The sequence below is a fragment of the Dromaius novaehollandiae genome, chromosome 1, assembly GCF_036370855.1.
Source record: "Dromaius novaehollandiae isolate bDroNov1 chromosome 1, bDroNov1.hap1, whole genome shotgun sequence".
NCBI lineage: Eukaryota > Metazoa > Chordata > Aves > Casuariiformes > Dromaiidae > Dromaius > Dromaius novaehollandiae.
Genome location: NC_088098.1, coordinates 161,014,546 through 161,041,519, shown reverse-complemented (window position 1 = coordinate 161,041,519; position 26,974 = coordinate 161,014,546). Strand labels below are relative to the sequence as shown.

The 26,974-nt window shown below is 38.1% G+C and overlaps 1 protein-coding gene across 5 annotated transcripts in view; it reads left to right on the top strand.

Moving 5' to 3' along the window:
• The window catches only part of PCCA (propionyl-CoA carboxylase subunit alpha), a 313,606-nt gene that overhangs the window by 156,294 nt on the left and 130,338 nt on the right, over window positions 1-26,974 (top strand). For all 5 annotated transcript variants that reach the window (XM_026121612.2, XM_064504347.1, XM_064504364.1 and 2 more), the window contains 2 exons: window positions 11,559-11,669; window positions 20,918-21,020. In XM_026121612.2, the coding sequence (XP_025977397.1) occupies window positions 11,559-11,669; window positions 20,918-21,020 (214 nt within the window). The remainder of the gene's footprint in view (window positions 1-11,558; window positions 11,670-20,917; window positions 21,021-26,974) is intronic.

Sequence of the window (26,974 nt, the reverse complement as noted above, 5' to 3'; positions counted from 1 at the left end):
GTATACAAATGCAGGCTGATAGCTGGAATATGTTTGTGCTCTTGCTGACTGTCTGCCTGTGAGAAGTAGGTGTTCTTTCAGCCCTCCCAAGCAGCAGGGTTGAATCAGCCATGAGCTCTTTAGCTACTTGTAGGTTCTGGAAATGGGAGTCATGGTTTGTGTGGGAAAAATCTTTGATGCTTCTTCTGTGTCTTATGGAAAACACAGAAGAAAATCTCAGGACAGGAGAGTGAGAAGTTGGGTTTCTTGTTCTTTCCTGTCCTGAGGGTGATTAGAGAAGGGAACTTCAATGTGGTGAGATCTTCGTTTTACTCCTGACTGTTTCAGGGAGGACGTGCTCCTCCTTGTTCGGAGGAGTTGTTTTTTCATTTCTAGTCTGCTTGAAGAATCGGTACAGGAAGGAGGGCAACTGTTGGAGGATTCATTGCTTTTATGCCTTTGATTGCTGGTCAGGTTGCTCAATGATTTGAGAGGGGAGAAAGACCTGGAACACATCTAATTTCATCCCTCAATGGCTGGGAGGTGCAGGAAAGTCTAGCTTGTACAGGAGCCACAGATATGAATGTTTCTGTTAAGCCTGGTCTAGATTTAACGCTGTCTGAAGAATATTACAGATTCCACATCTGACAAAAAAGATATATCTAGCTAGGGGAAAATGAGTGCCCCTTTACCACAGTATAGCTAGAGAGGTGGTAGGAACAGCCGTTGTAGATGGACAGCATAACTGTAAATTGGACTTATACTGGTGCAACTAGAGCCATTAGCCTGTTGCAATACAATGTGCTGATGTAAACCATTGCTGCATATCAGCTGAGCAAATTTACATGAGAGAAATTTTTACATTATGCATAGGCTGATTTTTTTTTTAATGGGTCAGTCTCTGGATTCAAACTCAGATGTATTACTAGATAATGATGCAGAAGGATTATATTTAAGGAAAAACTGGAATTATATATGGAGCATGGTTATTTATTGCATGCTATTATATGGAATGGAAGTTAATTGTTTGTTCTTAAGGTATGTTACATAGATGTATATATACCTAAAAGAGTTCTAGAGAGTTCTAAATACCTAATGGAAACATGACACCTTGCATCTGAAAACGTCTACTTTGTTTTCTTGATTTTTTTTGGCGTAGTCTTGCCTTTTATTAATACACACATATGCATTTAAATGTTTAAACTTGATATCCCTGCCTGTAATATTTCTACCAGTGAAAAAGCTCTTCATCTATTAAAAAACACTGAAAGAGATAATAAACGAACTACAAGGGGGAAAGTATTAGATTCATTACTTTCTTCTAGTACTGTAGTTCTTAAGTATCACAGAGGGCAAAGTTTTTAATTGACTATCGATTTCAAAAATAGATGAATTTCCAGGACACACTTTCAGTTGTGATTGGGCAGTGAGTTCCATTTGGAAACCAACAGTATTTTTGTGCAGTTTTAGGCAGCAGGTATTTTCTTCTCCGGATTTATTTAAAATGGAGTATTCATGGATATTAAAGTATCTCGTCTCATTCCTAGTGTGGATGGTGGTTGGTAGGACTGTTTGAAGAAACTGTTCTGTGTGTGATGTTCTGAACTACGCTGACACGTGTAGAACTTCAGTTTCCAGGGTTGTTGTCTCTAAAAAGGTCAAGCAAACTTAAATGGTGGTGAAGAAGAAATATATTGGTATTTAAATGGACAAAATAATTAAAAATGTTGGAAAGGTAAAAGCAATTTCATGAATTTTTTTGTAAGACGCGTGTGTATGTTTATGCTTTGGAATACTGGTTGTTGTGAAAAACTGTTAAATCATGTCAGTCTTATGTAAATCAGAGTCTATAGAGACAGTGTATTTTTCTAAGTAGTGAGGCTTTTCAGAGTTACAAAGCATTTTAGGTAAGCATTACCAGCTAAAGTCAGTGTGAATTGCATTGGTTAGGATCCACTTTGAGAATTTAGATTTAAATGACCAAGAATGGCATGATTTCTCTAAACAAAAATGCTCACTCACTCACCTATGGTGGGGATGGGCTGGGATGACTGGGTACCTGGTCAGTCAAGGACTGTCTAATGGATAGCTTAGGGACTGCTAATGGAAGATGGAGTCTTTTCCATCACTTCTGTGTCACCAGTTCGAAGCAGGCAAAAGTTGGTAAGGACTTTTAGTTGCTCACGTTTTGATGGCTGCTTGCTGACCTGTGTGAAGTCAGTAGTCTTCATCCAGTTCCTAGTGGACAAGCGTCCTCATGGAACAGATGTCACCCTATAATGACATTCCTGGCAGTCTCAGCAGAGAATCCAGGGACTGAAGCAGCACAGTGACCCTCCTGGTGGTGATTCATCCAAGCTGGCTTGGGGCATGCTGGTAGTGTGAAGTGCAAGGACTTACTCTACTACTCCTTGTGTACTGGCTATCTGAATTAGACACTCATTTCTCTAGCGCGGTGACTTTTGGATATCCTAGAGTTACCCTGTTCCTTTTTAGTTCCACTCCACTATGCAGAGAACAAATTCTCAGACTACCACAGTCTTTGTTAACTTGTTTCCTAAGGCCAGGTACTACCTGGCCTTGAACCCATGGTTTCCATCCCAGTAAATCTGCCTGTTTCATCATGAGGGAAATCAAGGCATGCCAGACACCTTGGTAGTATAATGGCAATATGGTGGTTCTTCCAGTTTCTTCTCCCAATGCCCTTGTAAGGGTTACATTTTGTACAGAAATGTGCTAAGATTGAAAAGGAGGAGAAGAGAATTAAAGTAAGGCAGTAAATTGGATTTTATTTTCAAACATAACAAGTCTCTAACTTCCTGTTCCCCATTTCGCAGTGTACTTTTTGGTTCTCGGTATTGAAATCTTAGGATTGAAAATAAGACCACAATTTATGCACTGAAGCTGAAGTGTCCATTTTTAATTATTTGACTTTAAAGAGTCTAATTCTTCATGATTTGGCACAAGATTTGTTTTTTGGAATTTTATTGACAGTGGTGCCGATAGGGGAACCTTAGATAATGAACTTTCTGCTGTGGAAAACATCATTTGGAATAAAGGGATGAAAAAATTTGAGCACTGTTTTCACAGTCTGTGCATGAATGTTAGATATGAGCTGTGTTGTTTGCCTAAAACACAGGCTTCTGCTTTTTATTTTTAAATTTAATCTTTGCAAAGAAGCAAATTTATACAAAATTTGAGTAAATAATGTTTTAGACAACTGAGTTGCATTAAACAGTACCTGAAATAGCAGTGTCTTGATTAAAAATAATGAATAAATCAAACTGTAACAAGGCTATATCTCTGAAAATGTCTGTTGCCTTAACATTTTATTACAGGTTGGGCAGGTAACAACTTGCACACACTGAAGTAAGAAATTCCAGAACCTGTTAATTGGGTAGATGCTGACAAATGCTATTCACTCAAGATACACTCAAGGTGGTCATGGAAATATAATCTGCATTGTATTTCCTGTGCAATATCTTCATTGTTGTTTATGGCAGAGGATGAAAGCCAAAAATAGCCCATCTTTGAGGGGTGGCTTAGATAGAATGATGTCCTGAGGTCCTCTCTGGCCTAAATTGTTTTGCCAGGAACCCGTTCTTCCATTGAGAACTGATCTGAATTCAAAATCTCAGTTGAGATTTGAGTGAGGAAAGGTCTAGTTAAGTAAAGCTTTTATCCATGGGTCTTCCAGTGTACTTCAGGGATGATAGCGTTCAAGGTCTAACACAGATTTTTCTCACGTGGTAACATTTTAGTTTTATTCTGTGGTTACTGAAATGAAACAGAATTTCTGAATATAAAGTATAAATTGGTCAGGTGTAGAGCCACTGTTGTTTATCAGGGTGAGGCAGGAATGTTTCCCGTGAGCTTGTCATGTTATTAGTAGTTCATCTTTGCCCTGTTTTGTGTCACCTTTCATTAGAAATTTAAGGTTTGGTTTGTTATTTTTGAATTCGAGCAGTAGAAATTGGGTGTTGGAATAATGCCTTGTAATGTACTCACTGTGTAGGTAAACAGATGATGTGTGATTTCCCTCTTCTCAGCTTTTCTGAGACTTTAGCAGGTGTTTTTTCTTGTAATTTTTTATGATACTTAATAATCTGTTCTTTTAAAGGAGTGTGTAAAATCCAGTATGATGGTCTGTGAAGTTTACATATGAAAAGTGTTTTTATGCATATAAATACATTAAATGGACATATTTATGCAGCAAGTAGAACTGATTATCAGTTCACTAGAGGTCCGATTGGGCAGATAACTTGTATCGTTGTGTGCAAAAGCTTGCATAATCTTTCCTTTGACCTCTGCTTGCTTTTTTCTTCCCTGCTGATTCAAATATAAAGCAGCAACATGAAAATTAACGGTCTTTTCTGAAAAATTAACCTTTCTCTGTTGAGATCTTGCTTGCTGTGGGGAGAGTAATGTAGTAGACTACTTGGGAGAAAGAAGAGAGAGGGAAGGAGGGTCTCTGAAAAAGAGCAAGACACAGATAGAGCAAGATAGAGTAGAAATGAGTATGAAGGGGAAATAAGGGAGCCACTGGCCAAGGGGGTCTTCCAGCATGGGGTAGAAGAGCAAGCACATAAAAGAAAGCTGGTAAACAACTGTGGTGAATGTTTATAGGGAACGTGACTGTAGAAGTGGACTCTGGTGTGAATGGAGACTGGAAAGAACAATGGCAGCAGACACTGTTAGCTGAGGATTTGCAGCTGTAAAAAGGGGGTGGTAATGTTTAGTTCCTTTTCTGAAGCCTTTTATGATTGAGGATGCAAACTATCAATTCAGACACACTGATTATTTTGGAGGAAAAAAAGAATATTATGCTTAGTGTTGAGAAAAATGCCTTGTCTTTCCAAAGAAAAGAAATTTTAGTTTTTTATTGTATATATTGTATATAATTTTCAGGTACAAAGGCTTCCACAATTAATTTTAATTAAATCCAAAGAACTGTTTATCATTGATTACTGAATGATTCTGTGTCTATTATACATTAATTAAAAAGATGCTTCTAAGTGCTAGTGATGCTTCAAATTTCATACTATTCTGTATTGTAATCACATGCAGGTATGCTAAGTGGACTGATTGGTATTGTGAACACAACAACCTCTATGTATAAACCAGATTTCCTGCAAAGAACATATAGTGTTTCTTCTTCTTTCTTTTTAAAAAAGAGAAGAAGCAGTCCTCATTTTTCTGCTTGTGCTTTTTAAAAAGTGCTGCAACAGACTCTACAACTCTTCTGTGGATTTTTCCATTCTTACAGCAGAGGCAATAAGGTTTGAGACTTGAGTAAGGTTCACTATGTTTGCTGACACTTTGCAATAGAGATGAGTGGGTTCCAGAGTGTGTCAGTGGGGAAACTGAAACTGGAGGAGGAAAAGCAACTGAAGTATTAGCAATTCAAAACCACTGGAAATCACCATTACAGCGTGCTTGGTAGCATCAGCTTAGCATACAGACGCTGGCATGAATCGAGATTCTCCCCCTATTTCTTCTGTCTTTTTTAAGCCAGTTGCAGGTGAGGGATTGGGAATTGCAGCATGCCAGTAGAGCGCTATGGCCTGTAGTTCAGGAAGGGTCATAGCCTACTGCAGTACGGGACAAAAAGAGGGAAGAACAATTGAAGAACAGAATAATCAGGTAAAAGAGGAAGGTAATGTTGTTGGTGCAGGAGATGAGAAACAAAATAAGGTGCAGCTTCATGTCAGAGGAATTTTTTTTAAATAAAGAAAAAAAAGAGTTACGGCAGAGGAAAAAAACTGTAAGAAAAGCAGTGTGCCAAACCGAGGAGATACGAAAAGACAAGTACTGTTGTTTTGAGTTATAGCCCTTAAATATAACGGGGTCCTGGAGTTCTATTCCTTTCTTTTCTCTTGTTCTTGACAAAGCCTTCTTAACTCCTGCTTGCAATTATCCTACTGATTCAAACATTTATACGTGTTTGCTAACACCACAAATAATGGGCTGCTTAATCTTATTAAGAGGTTCAGAGCTGCATGCAGTACAAAATTTAGTTTGAAACTGAACTAATGATTTTTACATTAAGATATTACCGTATATTACCTGCCTTTTTTTCTTCATTTTCCTCCTTTTTTCTGGTTTGTGAGTTCTGTGAGCATGAGACTTTAATACCTAGAAGAATTAATGTTTTAATTGAAATATGTTCAACTCAGAGGGTCAGTGGACCTGGTCTTTTGTGGTAATATTATGTGGATGCTTGTGTATTAAAATTAGAAAACTAGAAAAGCCTTTTTTTACTTTTTTAATGGATCTTCATTACCTCTCTATGCAGATAGTCTGCTCTGAAGTGAATGACGGAATTAAATAGTTGAATGTGTAGGGTTTTAAGGAATAGTATGACAGCAACTTTTGGAATTGCAAACTTAGTGGACACCAGGGTTGAAATCACAAACTTTGAAAAGTTCGTAAGCTGAAAGTGGTGTTTTCATTACCTATGCAAAGCTATGATAATGTTCATGTTTTAAGTGGAGGATAACATAATCAGTTCTTGATAATGCTCAGTGTAAAGCTTGATGAATCTATTTTTTTTTTGATTCAGAGAAATTAATTAGAATGCCTTATACAATTCGTAGCATTTATTCTTATTCAGCATTTAAATTGAGTGGTGATAACTTAGCTTTGCTATTTCTTAAAAAAAAAAACCTCTAATACTGTACTCTACACATTATGTTGTAGCAATCAGCAAGTATGCAAATAAAGTTCTTTGTATGCCACTTAGCACAATTTAAAATTCTCAGCAAGTTAAGTATCTTGAATTGTTTATCTACAGAGAGGCGTGTATGACTCCAATTAAGTTTACATGGATAAATGCAGATTTGTGTTTGCAAATGTCAAGATGACAGAAGCTTAATGCTGTAAAAAGGCTAATCAACACTGAATATGTTTAGTGTCAGTAAATATTTATAGTGAAAACTTTGCCTATGGTTTTGTGCCCTAGCATTCTAAGTTTATTTTGGTTTTTTTTGAGTAAAAATGTGGCATGATATCCTGCTCATAAATCTAGTATAAAACTTTTGTCTAAAATTGATTTTATTGTCTTTAACCTTGGTGCATTATAGGAAGACAGGATAGGAGTTAGGCTGCTGCTTGTAGTTAACACAAAGTGAGGTGTACTTAGCAACATTTTAAGGCAGATGTAATCCAGAAAATATGGAATAAGGCAAGATACAGTAGACACAGGTCAGCAGTATGTGGACTCATTTCTTCTGATTATAATTTTTTTTAACGAGGGCTTCTTCAAAACAGTGATTACTAATCAGCTCTGTTGAATGATGTAATTATTTAGTGTGCTCAAGTGTTCCTTAGGCAGTAGCTTCAGTTTCACTACAAAATTAATTGAACCTCAGGATTACATGTTACATATATAAAATATACTTTATTTTATTACCTTTCCAGAAGTTAAATGTTAGTCTCATCCCTTTACAAATATAGTCTGGAAACTAGCATGTCAAAATTGAAATCTGCAGTAGATTAAGACTACTGATATAATACTGTAGGAAGAATACAGTAGAATGAAAGAAAAATCTAAAGAGGTACAAGGACCATTGTTTATTACTTTTCAGTATATTTTGACTTAAAATAGAACTGCAACTGCATTTCTGCAGCAGTCTTAATGTAGAAGAATGATGCTGAAATTTTGTTTTCTGGAGGGGAAATAAATGTATATGGTTTAGGATTTTGTTTGTTGGAAATCTTATGGTCTTTCTGGATAACAAACATGGCAGACTGCAGACCTAGTCAAGAGAAAGAAAAAAAAATACCCACTGAAAAACACTGCAACATAAATATAATATACTTCAGTTTAGTGTCTAACTTTGCATGAAATAAGCACTGCCTGTTAGCCTCTGTTTGATCCTGAGAGTGTGTGGAGCTAATGTCTGGCCAGTGTTTTGGAAGCAGCAGGTAGTCAGGAGCAAGCTGCTCTAGGGGTCCACATTTCTGTAGCCTAGCAGTTACTCACACACAGATGGAGACCTTATGAACTTTGACAGAGGTCACGCTAAATTGCAAATCTAAAACTTCTAGACTTCTGAAGGATTACGCTGGTACATTATTATTTTTGAGCCTGTGATTAGGAACATCACTAAAGTTATCAGCTCAGTTATGAGAAGTAGATCAACCATGCAGTCATTGCTCAAATAATCATGGGGACAGATAAAGTTAGTCTTTCATGGTACTTTAAAGGGAAACTGTTGCATATTAAAATTTAATTTACATATATAGAACACATTTATTGCATTGCTTCCTGATCACCTATGCTTCTCTGTTCTATTGAACTTGTAAAAGGAAGTTTAGAATTGAAAACATTGTAGAAGTCTGTGATTTTTCTGATGCACGTGGTTTGGAAAGAATTAAGATACACATAGTATTTTTTGATTTCAGGTCTTTTGGGGCAGTCAGTTGAGACACCGAGCTCTCTGTCATCTGTCATCAGCCATCATCTCACCAGGGATCTTATAGCAGTTTAGGAAAGAAAAACATGAGATGATCTGGTTTCACATTGTAGTGTGTTTAAATCCTTCATTCAGTCAAAGTCAGTGATCATTGAAGAGCTCCTCTTTTGTCTTCTAATTACTGTCCTGAAGCTGCACTTAAATGATGAAAATCTTTGTGATATTTTAACTTACTATTCAAATGGGAAAATCTGGGGAGGTGGGTTAGTACTTTGATGTTTTGATAGTTCCGTCTTGTAGCAGCCAAATAAAGACTGTATTTGTCTTCAAGTTAGATTAATTTCTCATAAGAATATTTTTAAAAATAATTTTCAGTGGAGATACAATATGGGTTTAATTCTGTGTTTATGAAGCCAGGGTCCACAAATGACTTTCTTGGTCACGAGCAGTGAGGAGGCAGATCCTTTTTTAATCTAATGGTCAAATTTTCGTCTTGTCATCATTGAACTGGTTGGGTAGTATGCTACTTAATGGCTCATGAACTAGTCTTTAAAGCTATGACTTCATGTTTCAGTGAGGCTGAGTCTGATTCCATGTGTTGAAAGTGGTTTCAGTAACGGCCACACAGAGAGCTTGAAAATTCACACCAGCAGCAGACTGTAGGGGGAAAAAAGCTTTAAAACTGTTTGAACTGATCTGTGCATAAAATAACAAGAATGTTATTCATGCTTCTAAACTGGAAAAACACAAAGGGAAAAGAAGTAGGGAGTGCAAAATAATCTCCTTCTCTAACCCCAGCAATTCATGGTCACTGTACTGCTAGTGTCTTTGCTTTGGCGATATCTCTGTTTCTGTAGGAAAAATATCTAAATAGTTCAATTTGCAGTTGAGAGGCTTGAGCTTACAGTGAGTTCTTATTCTTGTTGTTTTAAACTAGAGCTATTAGAAAAATGTACAAATAATTTCCAGAGTCATTATCATCACTGTATTAATCATAATAGCTTGTAAGTGAAAATGTCTAAAGATACAGTTCAGAATCTTATGCCTTACAAGAGATGTAGGTGCACAAATTGTTACAAGATAAGCTAGGTTGTGTTGTGTTCTACATTTTATACTTCATGTGCCTCTAACACCGAAGTTCATGTGCATCTAGCAAATGCAAGGTAATTTGGAGATGCCTCTCCGTCCGATGCAGAGGGGAAAGAATTTGAATTACTTCGTATTTCCTGAACGATAAGAATGTGCACGCTGCCCAGTTGAGGCTGGGATAACCTCTTTCCTATAGCAGCTTGCTCATTTAACCACACCTGGAATGGATGCAACAGCTTCAGCTGATACTTATGATTTGTGCTCTTGGATTGCATATCCATTTCAGCTTTTCTTAGGAAATGTTAATGTTTATGATGCCGTGTTATCCACTAGCCATATTTGGCTTGAACTGTGGTGGCTCTTCAAATTTTCTGTTACAGTCTCTTTCCAAAATCGAGTGGAGAGTTGAGATAAAGATGTTTTTCTCTTACCTGCGTAATCCTAAACTATCCTTTCCAGAGATGACCTGTGTGCTATTCTCTGAAGAGGAAGTGTCTTCTCTTTGAAAACCTTTGTACTTCAGTAAGCAGTGAGAAGATTTTTATCTCAGGGATTTTCTTTCCTGTCCTCTCCCACCTCCTGAAAAGAATTTTGTATTTAATATTTCAGTGAAATTACTTATTGTGACCATTGTACTCGGTGCTAAACTGTAAGTTCATCTGGCGAAGTGCAGTTTAGCATAAAGTCATTACACTCCTCCAGTGAAATCAAAGAAAAACAAAGCTGGATGGATCTCAAAATCATCTAGTCCCACTGCCTGAACTACGGTTGGCCAACTGCGTCTACATTCTGACAGGTGCTTCTCTAACCTGTTTTTAAGCGCTTCTATTGACTCCACAATCTCTCCCCGGGCATTCTTTACCAGTGTTAACTATCCTTAGTACCTCTCTCATTCTGATATCTATTTCTGATTATGTTTTGTCCCACCTGCGCTGGAAATGGAATATGGTTTCTTTCTTTCCTCTTTGAGAAAGCAAAGTAATCTATTACCTATCTGTGGGGAAGGTCAGAGAATTTACTGCACAGCGTTTGTGTGGAAGTACCACACTAACAGTGACAGCAGCCTTGGAGCTGCGGAGATTTCAGGAACAGCTTTATAAAGAAGGATAGAGGGTGAGGAATGTTAGTTTAGTCTACCCAAATATGATAATCTGCCACATCTCTTTAGAAAGCTTTGGTTAGAAATTCTCTTTCTTTGTTGGCACAAGAAGCAGTGGAAAAGAAGGGAGAAGAAAAAGATGAAAAAAGAGAGGAGATGGAGAAAAGTGGAACAAAAGGAGGTGAAAAATTTAGAGGAAAAGAAAAATGGATAATGTACTCAAAGGAATTAAATGATAAAGATGGCTACAAGGGCTGTATCAGGAGTCTTTTTTTAATTAAAGTTTTTTGTTTTATTTTGGTGAGAGGTTGCTTGTTTTAGGGTTTTTTTTTTTTAAGCTGTGTGCTCAGCAGGGTCAAGAGATGGGTCTAAAGCGGGGAACAGAGGGTTAGACAATTCATCAGGCAAGGTTGGATGAAGGTGCACACAGCACAGAGAAGAGGTTTCTTTGTGTTTTAGATTCCACAGGAGTCTCTTATGACTTACAAATTGTTTATAAATGATAAAACTTCTTACTGTCTTTCATTACTGTGACTGAGGTGTAACATGGCTTATCTTCCACAGCAGTGTGTGTATAGGTGTCAGGATAACAAGATGGGCCAGGGTTCACTGGAATTGGGAAAATTAGTATGATCATGATGCATCTATCACTTCACTGAGATAGCTGTGGTCTTGCCTACATCTGCTTGGATTGAATCAAAAGCCTCTGGCTGTGTTTGTTGTCATTGAATTACTAGGTTTTTGAATCAGGCTTGGTGAGGTGAATATTTTAAAGGCTTACTACTTAATTAAACTGAGTGTTTCAAAGTATCTTGAGGCAGGAGTGGAGCAGAACTGCTGAATCTGTATTGATTATGTCAGTATTATGGTCTGTAAGTTGTGGATAAGTATTTATCATATTTTAAAAAGTTATTTTCTATAGTAGCTTGTGATTAATATGTTTTCCTGATTTTGTTCTGGTGTTTTGTTTTTAGGTGTGACTCACAATATTTCTTTACTGCGAGAAGTGATCATCCATCCACGCTTTGTTCAAGGAGATATCAGCACTAAATTTCTGCCTGAAGTCTATCCCGATGGTTTTAAAGGTTTGTTCCTCCTGGGTATGTTTCTTTCTTCTTGGGAGGTGTTGCTTCTGGTTGTTACTCCTTTATTTATAGACTGACCTGTTCTCTAATTAGTCTTTCAAGTTTTTTCAAATGTCTGTGTGTATACACACACTTAGTTTTTTAATAACACAATAAAATTGAAACAGTTATTTTCCCTTACTTTTAACAAGGCAAATGTGCATTTCTAGTGACAAATGTTAAACGAAGTATGATCAAAGGCTAAGAAAATAATCTGTAGGTGATATAAAATACTTAAGGTAAACATCAGTTCAACTCTGCTGTGCTGTCTTGCTTCATTACAGACAGTGTTCCTGCTGTCAACAGAAAGTACCATTTTTCTTTACCCCACATTATTGCTTCTTCAGTGGGTCTGTGCAGCGTTTTTAGAAGCACCTTTTTAGCACCCTTTGCGTTCACTGTGGCATTGTTTGCAGGATCTGGGCATTTTGTTACAGTATTTCCTGTAACTTGGTCTTAATACTCACTACATAGAGTAATGGCCAGTAATAAGTAATACCTTGAAATTATTATAAACTCCTAAACTAGGTTAACATACACAAATGAAAATGTTTATTTGCAACATCCCAAACAGACAGCTTGGTCCCCAAAATGTATAACAAAGGCTGGTAGGGAAATGTAAGCAAATGAATAAAGTGGTTTCCTTTCACAAGGATCAGATTTTTAAAGGTTGTCTTTTCTCTCAGTTGATCTGCTGTAGATGCTTTCTTGACCTCTGCGGTCAAGGACGCAGTCCCCCTGCTTGCCTCACACCTCAGATAACATTCAGCTGAGGCAGAACCTCTTATTCAGGGGCAGAACTTTCTGTGCAAAGAATGTCAGTTTTTATTGCTCATCTCTTTCTTGTGTCTTCTGTGGGTCCCATGGACATCTTTCTCCCCCATCCCTTATTAACCCAAGGAGGCAGAATCCAAATCCCACTTTGGAGATGACAGTGTCACTTAGGCAGTCACTGGATATGACTGGCACCTTGTCAAACTCTAACCTCATTAGGGAGCAGAACAGATTTTTTTCTACCTCAGAATTCAGTGTGTTGGTCTGGTGCAAAGAATATTCACCTGCAGAAGTGTTTTATATTATCCTGTAACTGACTGCTCTATTTAAAACAGTTCTACACATGAGATTAATCCATCCAACCTAATATTGACTCCTGACTGACAGAGAAGCAATAGGAATTAGTCATCTTGGATGGCAGAAGTCTTGGGGTGGTTGAAGCTCAAATCAATCTTTATCCTTCCTTTATTAAGCAAATAACTCATATTCAGGTAACTCAGCTGGCTTTTCTCCAGTGTAAACTTGGGGGTACTTGCACAGTCTGTTACAGCACCTCTCTCTAGCTGTGATTTTATGAACTGCTCTGAAGGCTCACTGCTGGTGATTAGCAGGAGTCCTGTGGCCACTCTGTTTGCCAGTTCTGGCACTTTGTTCCCTTTCCTGGGTGGATTCACTTCCCTAAGACACAGAAAACTGCTTTTGTTGGGGTAATTTTGAGAGTTACTGGACTGACTTAGTGCATGAAGGAATCTGACAAACTTCAGACATGCAGAGTGAGTGACAGGCTAGGAAGGGGTAGAAGGGAATGGAAGAGGAAGGAGAGGATATAAGCTCTTATAAAGGTTTATACTGTGTTGTGGAAAGGCAGCCTTTCCTGACACGCAGCTGAGAACAATGGCAAAGTAAACCATTCCAGCTTTATTTGTGAGAATGAGTCTTCTGGGGCCCTCGGTCACCTGTCAGAATATGGGACTGGTTTTGCTGACCCAGGAGAAGACCCCTTGCTCTTTATTTTTGACTCTAGGAAGGAGCTTTTGTCCCTTGTTGTTTTATTTTTAATATATTGTAATGTTAAATCATATATAGCAGTTAATTACTCATTAGCCCACAAATTGCAGGATGGCAAATTTGTTTTGGGGTCATATGACTTCAACAGTATACGTTACATATTTGTGTGTACATACACACTGAGGCAAAAGGTTGATTAGTGTTACAGCCTGAGGTAAAAAATATTATTGTATTAACAGATTCTCAAAGATAGGAAACTTTTACTCTAGACACTAGAAGAAATACTAGCTCATGATAGGAACTAATGAATGACACAAGTGAAAAGATTAAACTTGGTTCCTGCAATATAAAAGGTCTTCTCACAACCTTCCTTCCATGCATCAAATACAGGTATGCATTAACCTTAATGGTAACTGAAATGCAGATATCATCATTACAAAACATTTGTCTTTCAAGTCAAGGATACTTACTCAACAATGATGATTCAAAGCTCACTGAAGTAATTGACAGCCCGTTTAAGGATGCAGTTAGCTTTGGATCAGATCCCTCTGGCTTGAAAAATTGAGTCAGTTGAATCAGAGAGTAGTTGGAAAATGCCTATCAAAAAATACGTTTGCAGGTGCAAAGACTCTCTAATGGCAACTGCTGAAGGCAAGAGTTGTTGGTGGATGATGGATAAATGGAAGTTCAGCAAGAGAAATCAAGCTAATGCAGTGTAAGCCCCATGCTCATTTCACGAATCTTTTTGTGTAAATACTCAGGGTGACTTTTGCTAGGAGGTTTTGTAAACTAAGTAGCTTCATATATCATAATTGTTTGTAAAAGAAAATTAGAGCAATGTGTAGCCAAAGTAGATTTGGAAATGCCTAGAAGTATCTGCTGCTGTTCACAGTAGAAATCCATACCAGAAGTGTTTTCAACTTGGAATTTCAATGAAGATGCATGCTATAGTAATGCTTTTGAGCACAAGCCCGTGTGTTTCATTTCTAAATTATGATTGCCACTGTAGCCCTGTGTTGATGGTAAATAATGGATATCAGTTATGTTCTTTTCATTGGCTGCATAAAGTACTGGCCCACTCCTTAAGTACATTTTTCTTCAGATACAACTATTAACTTTTGTCTTACTTAAAAGTAAAATAAGTAAATAAGAGATTTTTTTTTCAATCTTGTTTTCAAGGCTTCCATTATAAATTGAAGGTAAGAAAAAATTAATTATAAGAAATATCTTGGCAGCTTTTCTATTAACCTGTGATGACACTTCAAATTACATCTAGAACTGGAATGCTTGGTAATTTTCATGATTAAGGTTTAACTCTTTTTCCTCCCTTATTTAAATAAGCATTCATTAACACAAACATTTTGTTTATTTCACGTTATTTAAAAGTGTTCCTGTGTTATGAAACTAACCTTCTTAGGGCATGCTCAGAGTGGGAAAACAGATGCTTTTATAAGCTTGTGTAGTCTGTACTGGGCATGAGCAGCTAGAATGCTGGCTGGAGAAAATGAGTACTCTTAGCACCTGTGTATGTTATGGGAGGAGTGTAGATCTGAGTGTGGGTTTAGCACCATTGGTTAGGTTAGATGACAGAAATACATGTCTTAGTGTGGCTGCAAAGCTCAAAGAATAAAAGTGGTTACCAAGCATGCAGGAGTAGCCCATACTACTAAGTAGAGTGTTGTCAGACAATATTGTCGGACAAATGTCAGTATTGTCCTTGTACAGCTCTCAAGCGGCCTGAAATTCCGCTATACCTCCTAACCTCTCTTGTGAGGAAGAAATATACTATCTATTATCCCTATTTTATAGACCCAGGAAATAGCCCTGTTTTCACAAAGATCCAAGAGGAATCTTTGACAAAGGACAAAATTAAGCTCATGGGTCCTTAGGCTGTTACCGTCCTGGCTTACTCTTTTTGGCTCAGTCTTTTTCACAGTTCATCTGTCATTTCCTGGATATCTGCTTTAATATTGAGATAGTTTTGTAATGGCCACACTTCCTGGTTATTGAATGATGTCTCATGTGCTTGGTCAGTCTCCCTAGGAGAGATATCCTATGCAAATGAGAATGTGGCATTTTCCAAGAGATTATTGCAAAGGCCATACCAAAACACAGGGAGCAAAGGAAAAGGCATCCTTTACTTTCCCCTCTTCTAGCAAGTTTATCTCTTTTGGCAGGGAGGAAGGACATAACTTCTCATGGACAATCCATAATTTTAACTGATTTCTAATACAGAAAGGAAGAAAGAGGAAGCTTGTCTCTTTCCTGTAATTGCGTATTGGCTCCAGAGAGTAGGTATGAAGTGAAGGCTTGTAGATACATTGTGTCTGTGATAGTTTTATAGATTAGGGGAAGTAATTACTCTGCTTTATTCAGGACTTGCTAGACCACCTCTAAATACTGCATCCAGCTTTGTCCCCATCACTAATACAAGATGACAAACTCCAGTGAGTCGAGTGGAGAGCTGCCAGGTTGGAGCAGGAGCACACCACCTATTAGGGTTGACTTAACAGCAGCCTCCCAACACTTCTGAGGAGGCTACCGAGAGAAGGAATGAGGCTCTTTAGTGGGGTACACAGCAAAAGAACAAGAGACGATGGTCAGAAGTTGAAATAGGACCTTTGAAATGGATATAAGGGGGAGGGGAATCACTGTGAGGATAATTACGCACTGGGACAGGTTGCCCAGAGAAGTTGTGGAGCCCCATCCTTGTAGGTTTTCAAGACTGAGGTGGACAAAGCTCTGAGCAATCTGGTTTAAATTCAGTGTTGAGAGTGCTTTGAACAGGAGCGGGGGTTGGGCTAGAGACGTTCACAAGTCCTTTCCAACCTGAGTGATTCCATGATTATGTTATGAATTAAAGTGCTTTTTAGATGAACTGAGACTTTGGAAATGACTTAAGTCTGGAGATTTTTGTTATTAGCAGGACGGGGGAATGTTGCTGCCTCTGGCTGTGTTAATGTTGGAAGGGAGAGGATGGTTGCTATTAACCAAATTCCATTTATCTTCCCCACACTAGAACCTATGCTTTATCTCCATTTTATGAAGCTACTGGGCCATAAAACCTGTCTTAACAGACAGCTTAGTTGAATTTCTTTTTTCCCCTGGGAAAGAAGAAACATTTCTTGGTTGTCAGCAATCCCTTTAAGCTTCAAAATAACAGATTTCCTTTCCGTATTCCATAGCATCCATCTTACAAATGGTCACCAGCTTTAACAGAAAGATACTTCTCTTCTCCTATATTCTGAACAGTTTGTGATTGCATGTGCAGACCAATAATGTCTGTATTTTACCATGGCCATCTGGATGAAGCAGAGCTCAGCTGGACTTAAAGAGAAATTAAAACCTCTAATAACATCCAACTTTTTCAGCCTCAGCTTACTTGGTATCCATGCTACCTGCAACAGCCTACTTCAAAATCCACTGGGGAAAAACTAAAACCAGAACAGAACCTAAATATGATGTAAACATTTCCTGCATTGGTGTGAACCTGAATTGTATTGTACTTTCTATCTTACTCATTTTGCTTTTAATTTTTGTTCTTCCCAATCAGAAAACAGTCACTTGTCAAGTACTAAGTAACAGGCCTGGGCACCTAACCAGGGCTTGGTTGTGTGTTTTCTTCTTCTTTTTTTTTTTCCCTTCTGTAATTGATAGTAGGAAACACATTTCTAGGACAAAATGCAAATGAGATTGTTATGGGAAAAATGACCTTTTATGTAATTTAATTTGAAGTTGGTTATGTAAAGTAATTGCATGAACCTTTTTGACTCAGCTTGGGGGATACTGGGATAATATTGATTTAAGCAATCATAACATCAGGGAAATGAGAAAGAAATACTTCTTCCTCGTCTTCCTTCCAGTTCAGGGTTCTGCCATCTAGTTGTCACAGATATGTACAGTCTAGTCTTAAATAACGTGAGCAACAGTGCTTCCACTACTTTTACTGTGACTTAATTTTATAGCCATTAATCCTCTTTTATGCTCACATTATATAGTTTGGCTCAGTGATGACACTGAGGATGCAGAAGTATATCCTAGTTTTGGTAAAGATTTTTGGGAGCTGATTTACATTTTGTGGGGCAGATGAAATCTCCATATAGTCCAGGAGTCTGCAATATGCAGCAATGAGGGTAGGAAAGGGCAGTGATAGAACTTCCGCTTTGGAAGCTGGGGAACCTTTGCTGCTTACTCATTTCACTTCCCATCAAGGCAACACCTGGGAAAATACCTCCGAGGTAGCTTTGTTACTTTTTCAGAGTTCTCTTCTGCGTGTTGAACACCAAAGGCTGTGTTATTATTACAATGAATATTACCATATACCTCAAGACATCCAGTTGAAATCCCGAGGGGTGGGTTTTAAAGTAAAATACTTCACATGAAGTACTTGATGTGAAATGAAGGTATCATTATCTAGGGCATTTGTATAGTTCCCAGTTTAGTAAGGTAATTGAAATTTTAAAAATGTTTAAAAGCCTACTGAGCATAGGAGAAAAGCAAGAGCAGAAGGCAAGGGGAGTGAGAGTGGACTTCAAAAACCGAAGTATTGACAGCAGTCTGTCTTGTATAATAAATGTAAACTGCCAACTTTGGGAAGCCTTTAATCAAGCTTCTGAAGTATGTCTCTAAAGTTATACTAAGGACATTCAGTGGTATGATTGCATATTCATTGCCAAAAAGCTTAAGACCAAAACCTAATTTTTGTGTGCTCTTATAAACACTTTATGCTGTCTCCTAGACTTAGGAAAATAAATGCAGGTTGCTCACATTGGACAACACAGTCGTGATTGGTTTTCTGTTTGCCGAATCTTTGCCACAAGTAATGCGAATAGCAACAAATAGAAAGCGGACAAATGTTTTTTTCATGTCCTTGATAATCGAGAGGTGAATGTAATTCTTGATTGTTAACCTCTTTCAAATTATTGGCCTTTTTTTGGTTTGGAGTTTGATTTTTATTGAAGATAGAGGGAGAAAGTAGTTTTTGCAGTGCAGCAAGTGCAAAAGCAGTTATTGATGTCATCCAAGGTGAAGGTCATGCAACAAAACCTTCAGATTGGGATCTTTCTGGTTTTCCCTTGTTCTTGAATATGAGTTGACACTACCAGTGCTTGTCGGAGCAAGTTCCCACCCGCCAAAATGTGGTTTTGGTCACGCAGACATATCATGGCTTTTAGGGTGACTGAAAAGGAAGGGTTTTAGGATACCTTTCCTGATTTACCTTTAGCTGAACTCTTGGACTAAGGCATGTAAAGAAATTATCAATTTTAGATGCTGCCTTGTGGAAAAAAGATCCCAGAACAACTTAAATGAATGCAAACTGGAAAAATGGCACACTTCAGAGACAGAGAGTTAATGCTCATTGTGTTATATAACTATACAGTGCTCATGTAAATCTAAACAGTACAGAGGTTTAGAGTTCTTGACTTTCACTTTGCAATTAGTTTCTCTAGTAACTGGCAAAAGAAAGATCAAGTTTGTCTTTTAAGCTAGTTCCTCAGCCTTTCAGAAGCTGTATTTCTGCTTGTGTTTGTTAAAGTGAAAACAGTTTCCATTTCAAGGCAGATAAAGAAATAATAAACATTGAACAAAGGAAGCTGCAGTAATTTTTAGCCAGCATATGTTAATATGGACTAAATTAAAAATAAATTGATGCAGATTTGTGGGCTTTTGTTATCTTTAAATTTACATTTTTTGGCCCATGACAACTCCTTTGTACTGTTAGCTGAAACTGTGATGAGGGTGTTTCCATCATCACGATTGTGTTGCTGAGGTGGACTCTAAGCAATATATTTATCTATCCATATTTGATGTGCCTGGTCAGAAGGTTTGAACACAGTCCTAAAGGCATTTCTCAAATCGGAACCTGTGTAGAAGGCGTTCTGTCTTGAAATTGTGCTCTCGCACTGTTACTGTAAAGCCTACTCCGATCATTTTCAGAGGTCTCCATTCTGGGTTTTCCTGAGGATTGTATTAGTCTTACGTTATGCCACTGAAGAAGTTGTTACTTACTAACGATGAGCACCAGGGAGTTACCATTGCATGCAGCAGTGCTGAGGCTGTGGGAGAGCGGAGATGTAGAAGAACTGTGTAACAGCTTCTTTACTGCATGACTGGAAGCAAATGTGCCTCACTGGGCAGGGCTGCTCAGGAAATACAGCTTTCTGAACCTTCTCCACTTCTCTCATCCCTTTATGTGAAGTCTGTACCTGCCATAAATGGCATTTGTTGTGAAATGTGCACATGAAGGTCTGCTGATGCAGACAGCAGCTGCATAAAGCACTTTGAGAGCTGCGTTTGTAACTAAGTTCAGCTAAACCTTTAATTTATACCTTCATCCTTTTTTACTTAAATTATTACACTATCCTCCTTTCTGGCTTTTGAAACATCCATGATATAATCTACTTCCTCTACTTTCATCAGGGCACAATGTGTCTCCTGTGGATAAAGTTTGCCTCTTTTTTTCTCCATGACAGATCATCTTTGCATTTCTTGTCCTCTTTCACATCAGCTTACTGCCTTACGGATTGACTGATTTACTTGCCATTTTGCTTGCTGTAATGTCAGTTTTGACCCTGCTACTTCTGTGGTGACACCAGTCTTGTCCACCTATTTGCTAGCTTCTTATACTGAATCTTTGCCTGTTGTTGAGTTTCTGACCGAAGAGGGGAGACCAAAGTTCTGTCACTGTCCTCTGTCTTTTAGTCTGCTAAGTGGACTGCTGGATTTCTAATTGACTTTGACCATCAGAAACAAGACCAGGCTAGGAAAAAAACCTACCTCCAGTCAGCCTAGTTTGTGCCTTTTGGCCAAACCTTTATTAGTTTGCTGGTCTTTAAATTGTCAGCTACTTTAAGCATGGTGTTCATGCCATTTTTCTGCTTAGAAAGTGCCAAGTGTGACTCGGACTCATTAGTCACAAATGGCACTAAGTGACCTGGGGCTGGCAAGTAGTTTCATCCCTATATATTTCTATGGTTTATGTTGTCGTATCATCCCTTTTGCTTGGACAATCTGTAGCCTTTGCAAGGCAAAGTACCGAGAAAGAATGCCATATATTTTGAATAAGTTCTAATGTACAGATGGATTCCTTACCAGCATGAGGCACAATATGTCAACGAGTGACATTTCAGTAATGAAAACAAGATGCTGTGGCATCATTTAATTTTTTTCTTTCACTTGTCAAATTGTTTTTAACAGAGATACTAGTGTTAACAGTAGGGCTGATCTGTATGAAAACATGCAGTTTAAACTCTGAAACTCAGAGCGTCTGTTATGCTAAGCCTCATCATAATTTAGGGGAAAAATGCAGGTTTCATCTGTAAGGACTAAACAGTGTCTTCACTGGTGGTTGTTACTATTTGTGTCTGTGTAAGCAATGTGTTGGTCTGTGGTATCTAACTTTTTTTAAACTGCTTTTTGGAAACTAGGACACAAGTTGACAGATCTTGAGAGAAGGGAACTACTGGCAACAGCAGCTTCTTTGTATGTGGCTGAACAACTGAGATCACAGCGATTTCTAGGAACTCCAAGGTAAGTTCATTTCTAGGAACTCAGATGTGCTAATGCGTTTTTTAATGGCATCTTCTCATGCACAAGAGACACTGGTGAGAAACTCTGTGGTTTCTTAATATAGTCTGTTTATTCTAATTTCAAATGAGCTGTGGCTTGCATTTCCCTGCTCATGGAAGTTATTCATGATTGTTTTTATTCTACGTATTAACAAACTAATAGGCACAAAAATGTTACAAGCCAGTATAGTAATTAATGCACATCAGGAGCTTCATTAATGCAAAATGTTGCTACATTAGTAACTAACCATAAATTGAGCATCACAAATTTCCCATGTGCCCATTTGAAGTGATCTAAGCACTTTGCAATAGCATGAGTATTCAGCTACAGAGCTTTAAAATTATTGTGGATTCATGAGTAATTCGCTTCCTTGATGAAGAACCTTAATAGTTTACGATCCAATTCTGAAAACACTTTCTGATTTGTAAACACCTGAAGAGTCAGCACCTTGCTTTAAGTATGCTGTCTAGTGCAATAGGAACTTATTTCTCTTGTCCCCCTCCAATCCTCTCTCCCTCCCCGCCCCCCTCATTCTTTTGGCTAGTGGTTGTTAGTACTGTTAATTGGCTATGTGTTGCAGCAGCTTGCATCAAAAGAATAAGTCACCACTTTGGCTTTTCGGAATACTATGCTTTTTTCCTCTAAGATGCTTCTAGTTTTTGTAGTCCTCTGGCCCATCATCTTAAATAGAAGCCTTTGTCAGTGCTTCAAGACTATTTATTGCTCAGTTTAGGATAATATAATTTGTGAACCCTTTTGGGTAGCGGGTTTTTGTAACAGTTTCAACATGACTTCAACATGACTCTTTCTTTCTTGTCTTAAATTCTTTAATATAGGGATGTGTGTGTGAGAGAGAGAGTCAGTCAGAATGCAGAATACACATTATTCAAATTCCATGCTAGTGGTTTGACAGTATATTCTATTACTATTTTACAGTGGTCAGGAATAAATCAAATGTGGTTTCAAGAAGTCTTTATTTTTATTTGTACCCACAAAGATAAATAGTACCATATGGTGTTAAAAAAAAAAAAAAAGCACTTAGAGCAAACATAACAGTTTTGTAATATATAGCATATGTAGGGCTAGATCATTGTTTGCCTTATGCACCTATTGGGTGTAAAGCACCTTTTTATTTCCTTCTACAAGTTATATCCTTCATAGGAAATAGCATAAGGGGAAGAACAGACAGTATAAGGCCACTATTCCCCAGCTAAAAGACAAATGAGGGAAAATGAAGAGGAGCTTTGTAGTTTTTACTGGCCAGCATAGGAAGTTAAGTAGTCTGGTACTGCTACAGAGAAGTAATGGATTACTTTGTACTTATAGTAATGATATAGGCATTGTTGATTTGAATGGTGGTTCTCAAAGTCCTGTTTTGTTCCCTGCTATGATTTGGGAATTGATTGACTGGCCTGTAAAACATTCTTGCAAACAAGAAAAGAAAGGAGTCCAATTCTTGAAGAATCTTTTCATGTTTTCTTTCTAATGCAAATATTTTCTTTTAGTATTAGGTGTCTCTGTATCTTAATAGAAAAGACGTATAACTATTTTAACCCAAATGTCAAATATGTCAACAAAGTATTGTATTAAGCCATCAGGCATTGTCATTCTTCTCTTTCTTTGTACAGCATCAGGGCAACAAATACACTTCTGTTTTGAAAAACAGTGACTTATTTTTGGAGTCCTTCTAACCTGACTTGCTCGGATGTATTCATCCAGCACGAGCAGAGAGGGTAGCAGAGCCTGAGAACATGAAGTGTGTGCTTGATAAGACTCAATTAAGATCTGATTTTTTCAGATCTTAAAAAGTGGAGCTAATAAATCTTTTCAGTATAGGGAAGGTCATTTTCTGTGCCTGTGATGGGGTGTACTTATGTTCAGCTGAGGATGGTCTTTTCTGTCTCTCCTGACATGTGCAGATTTGAAATGAATCTTTCAGAAGCTCAGCCTTATAATTTTCACAAAGTGAAGCCAGAAGCTGAGAACTCAAAATTTACTCTTAGTGAATAGGTCCTTGTTTCAATCCACATATATTGTGAGGTCTATTTGTTCTGATGATGTCTGAGGCCAAGTAAGGACAAGGTAAAGCAGAAAGGTTTATTGAGAAGTATCTTCTGAAGAAAAACCTGATAATGATCCCTCCCTGCCACAAATCGTGAAGCTCCTTCAGAGGAAAAGTCAGAGAAATAAAAGCAGAGTACGGTCAAAGGACTGAACAGAGTCCTGGATAGTATTCACCACTCCTTAGAGCAGCTAGTGGACTCCATCTAGAGGGGACTGAGGACCATGGAGCACACAAGTTACAGCAGCCCTATCAGGGATTCCTTGCAACACGTCCTTAATTTATCCAAACTACATCTGACTATTTTTGAAGGTGTTTCATGTTGTGGATACTGCTTAGGGAGCAGGAAAGTGGCCATAGAAAGCACACGTTTATTGGTAAGATTACAATCTGTTTGAAAAATTTTAGAAAAAGAGCAGAGTAGGAACTTGGGCTACTGGCAACAAACCAAAAAAGTCAGTTGTAATCTTGGATACAGTTCTCTGTGGAAGAACTGGGTGTTTGGAGTCTGTGTGAATTTTACATCCCTGTTGGAGGATGTGAGCAGATTAGACAGACTGCACATTCTAAATTTGATCCACAGCTTTCTCCTAACAGTTTGGAAAGCTGCATTGACATGTTGATGATCCTGTTTAAATTTCAGCTCTCTGGCACTATTTATGTTGACAGCATTTTTTTCTGCATGCAGTGAAAGCGATCGTGAAGAATTTTTGTGTGAGCAATTGCATTGAAAAGTAATATTTTGAAATCATGCATTATTTCTTCTAAACTTGGCACAGCTGCCAAACAGACAGAGTTTTCTGCTGAACTTGAGTTATATGCTTGTCTTTGGTTTGTTTTTTTTTCCCTTTTGGGAGCCATATGTATAATATGCGTGGCTTTCACAACTGCAGAGTATTTCAAGTTCTCCTTTTTCCCATGATTTATTCAGCCTGAGCTCAGGATTGTTATTCTAGTAAGACAGATAGAACTGCACTTGGAAGTCTTCACAGAAGCTCCACCTTTTAGTATCAGGGTACTGAGGCTGTAGTCAGATGAAATGCAGCTGAGCCATATTAAGGAATTATTGTCCAAGCCTGCTCCTCTGCTTGGCCTCTTCCCTCTTCTTTCCCCAAGTATGCACGCATGATTTCATATGTAGTTGCTTTCTGCACTGGTTCTGCCAAAATGACCTGTATTAGCCTAGAAATCTTTCAATAACAGGTTTACTCTAGATCATTCTGGTTAGTCCAGGTTAAGGACTGGTGATATGTGAAGTTACTCTGGAAGAGTGAAAAGAGGGGGAATGTATAGCAAGCAGGTAGGGGTGAGCAGGGGATGCCTCAGAAAAGGCATGCAGAGGTAGGCCTTAACTCTGTTCCTCAGAGCAACCTCGGTTATGTGACAGTAGTAGTCTCGTGAGAGAGCTCTGCATAGTCCATGATATTTGCAGGGCTGTGACTGGAAAATATGTATTTTGCGATTCCTTGGGTGATTGAGTCGTCAACTGCAGTGTTCTTACTAGAAGCTATGGTCAGTAAGCTGTGTCTCATTAGTATCAAATACCTAGCTTCACCTAATTTCAATTAGCTGTGACCCCTTTAGTGGGCTGCTTTGTTGCAGCAAGGTTTGTGTGGCATTCAGGTTAATCCTGGCCACAAACTGACCACCACAGTGTCTGCCTTTCCTGTGTTCCAGTGAATGGTATTATAATTTGGGTGGAGCACCCACAGGTGAGTTTCCACTGCCTGCATTGCTGTGCGGTAAAATTACCAACTGTTAGGTAGAGCAGCTGCTGGAGACTTCTGCATGCTGACAGATACAGAGATGTAGATGTTTACCTTTGTTATACAGTCCAATATTAGAACATTTTCTGTGGTTTTGTTTCTGAATTTAACTGTTTGTTATATAACCAGTTTTCTTGGGAAAAGGATTATTGCAGTTTTTTGAAGATAATTAACTAATGAAAATGCTTTGTATTGTGTTAGCCACATACTAATGTGAATATTTCACTGTGATATTCAGATAATAGGGGCATATGTTTCCTGCAGGAAACAGCTATGAATGATAGATGATTGTTCTATTGTTCAGCTTTCAGTTATTTTACCTAGGACTTTTCCTACTTATTCCATAGTCTAGTTTATTGTGAAACTGGTGCCACCCACAGCTGCTGAACAGATTTACAGCATCTAGTAAAAACCTAAGGTCTTTAGACAGAATTGGATCTTGTTTCAAGTGGAAACATATTTTGGCTGAAGTGAATCCAGCTTATTTTATGTCTGTTTGATGTAGTTAGCCTTTGAGACCAAAAATGATGTTGTACAGTTGAATCTTCACATTTTGGCTTCAGACTTGTTTTCATTAGTGGGTTGGGAGGGGAATAGGAGAGTGACTCTCCAGGTGTGGCTACATCATGCTATCTCATGGGTCTACTAATGTGATGTTTATACTTCTAAACCCAATTGCCTACAGCACTTCCTATGTGTTGCTTGTATTGGCTGCTAAGTGTATTTTCCTAATTTTTGTATGGGTTTTACCCTTTCATCATTTATGACTTGGAAAAAGACAGTGAGGCTGCATGCCCATACTACCTGATGCTACATGCAAAAAAATGGTAACACATTGGAAAATGTTTTATATCGCTAGCAAATAACTAAAGGTTTTTCTTGCTCACGTGTTTAATATAGAAGACTGGGATTAGGGGGTCAGCATTAAACTCCTAATTGTTCTTGTGGGACCTTAGGGAAGTTGCATGTTTGGATTGGGCCTCAGTTTACCAAAAGACAGAATGGTCTTAATTAGTTTACTATGTTATTCAGGTCTTGTAAAGAAGGTCTTGTAAGTAATTATACTTATCAATGTTCATAAAGTATTTTGGGACCTAAAGTGGATGGTGTTTTTCCAAATGTGAAAGAATGCTTTCACAGCACGTTAAGTATCTTTCATAGTGAGAAGTTATAGTTAAAATACAAGCAACATTTTTGTTTTAATCTGAAACAGATGATTTGACTTTCGGTCAAAAAGCATCAAATAATTGATTCTTACCAAGCTTCTGAAATAGTTGGGCTGAATTTTTGTAGGTTTAAAAATTCTAAAAATCCAGTGTACTGGACATAGCATGACTGGTGAACTGCAAAAATGGAAAGGGATCTATTTAGCTTATTGTACTACAATAATTCATGAAACAAAAATACATGACCTATTGTGTCTTGGTTGATGTGGTACAGATATTTTGGTGTAAATGCTCAGTTACACTTAACGATGGTTCAGATACCTGCTTTGCCTTGCCTACGCATGATTAGGGCGGCTAGTGAACTGTTTGGAGCACACTGGAGCCCAGTACCTTTTAGGCATGCTTGCTTTCACATAGACTACACCTATTCCATTGGAGTCTGGGAAGGAGCCAGCCCTTTGCCAGCCTAGGGTTTCCCCATAGGCAAGAATGGTCAGCTGCCCAACAGGAGTGTTTTCTGGTTCTCTAGCACTGCTGGAGCAGCACAAAATAAGGTTACGTTACCTTAATTTTACATAACATCACGTTAATTTTAAAAAGGAGGAATATGATGTTGCGAAAATTTACTGGAGTCATCCAAACTGGCCACTTGGAAAAAGAGAGTGTTCTTATTTGCAGCACAGTTGTGGGCACCTCTGAATTGTATCAATTATATTATTTCCACCCCCCCCAGAACCATAGTAATAATGTGAGCAGTTATTGTAAGTACAGCTGAATATTTATACTTCATATTACCCTACAGATATACCCTCTAGCGTGATATAAAGAATAAATCAGTTTGTTTTCATTTGGTAGGGATGACTAAGTCCAGCCCACTTGTGGCTTTTATTCATTCCCTCGCTTTGGAGTTACGCAGTCATC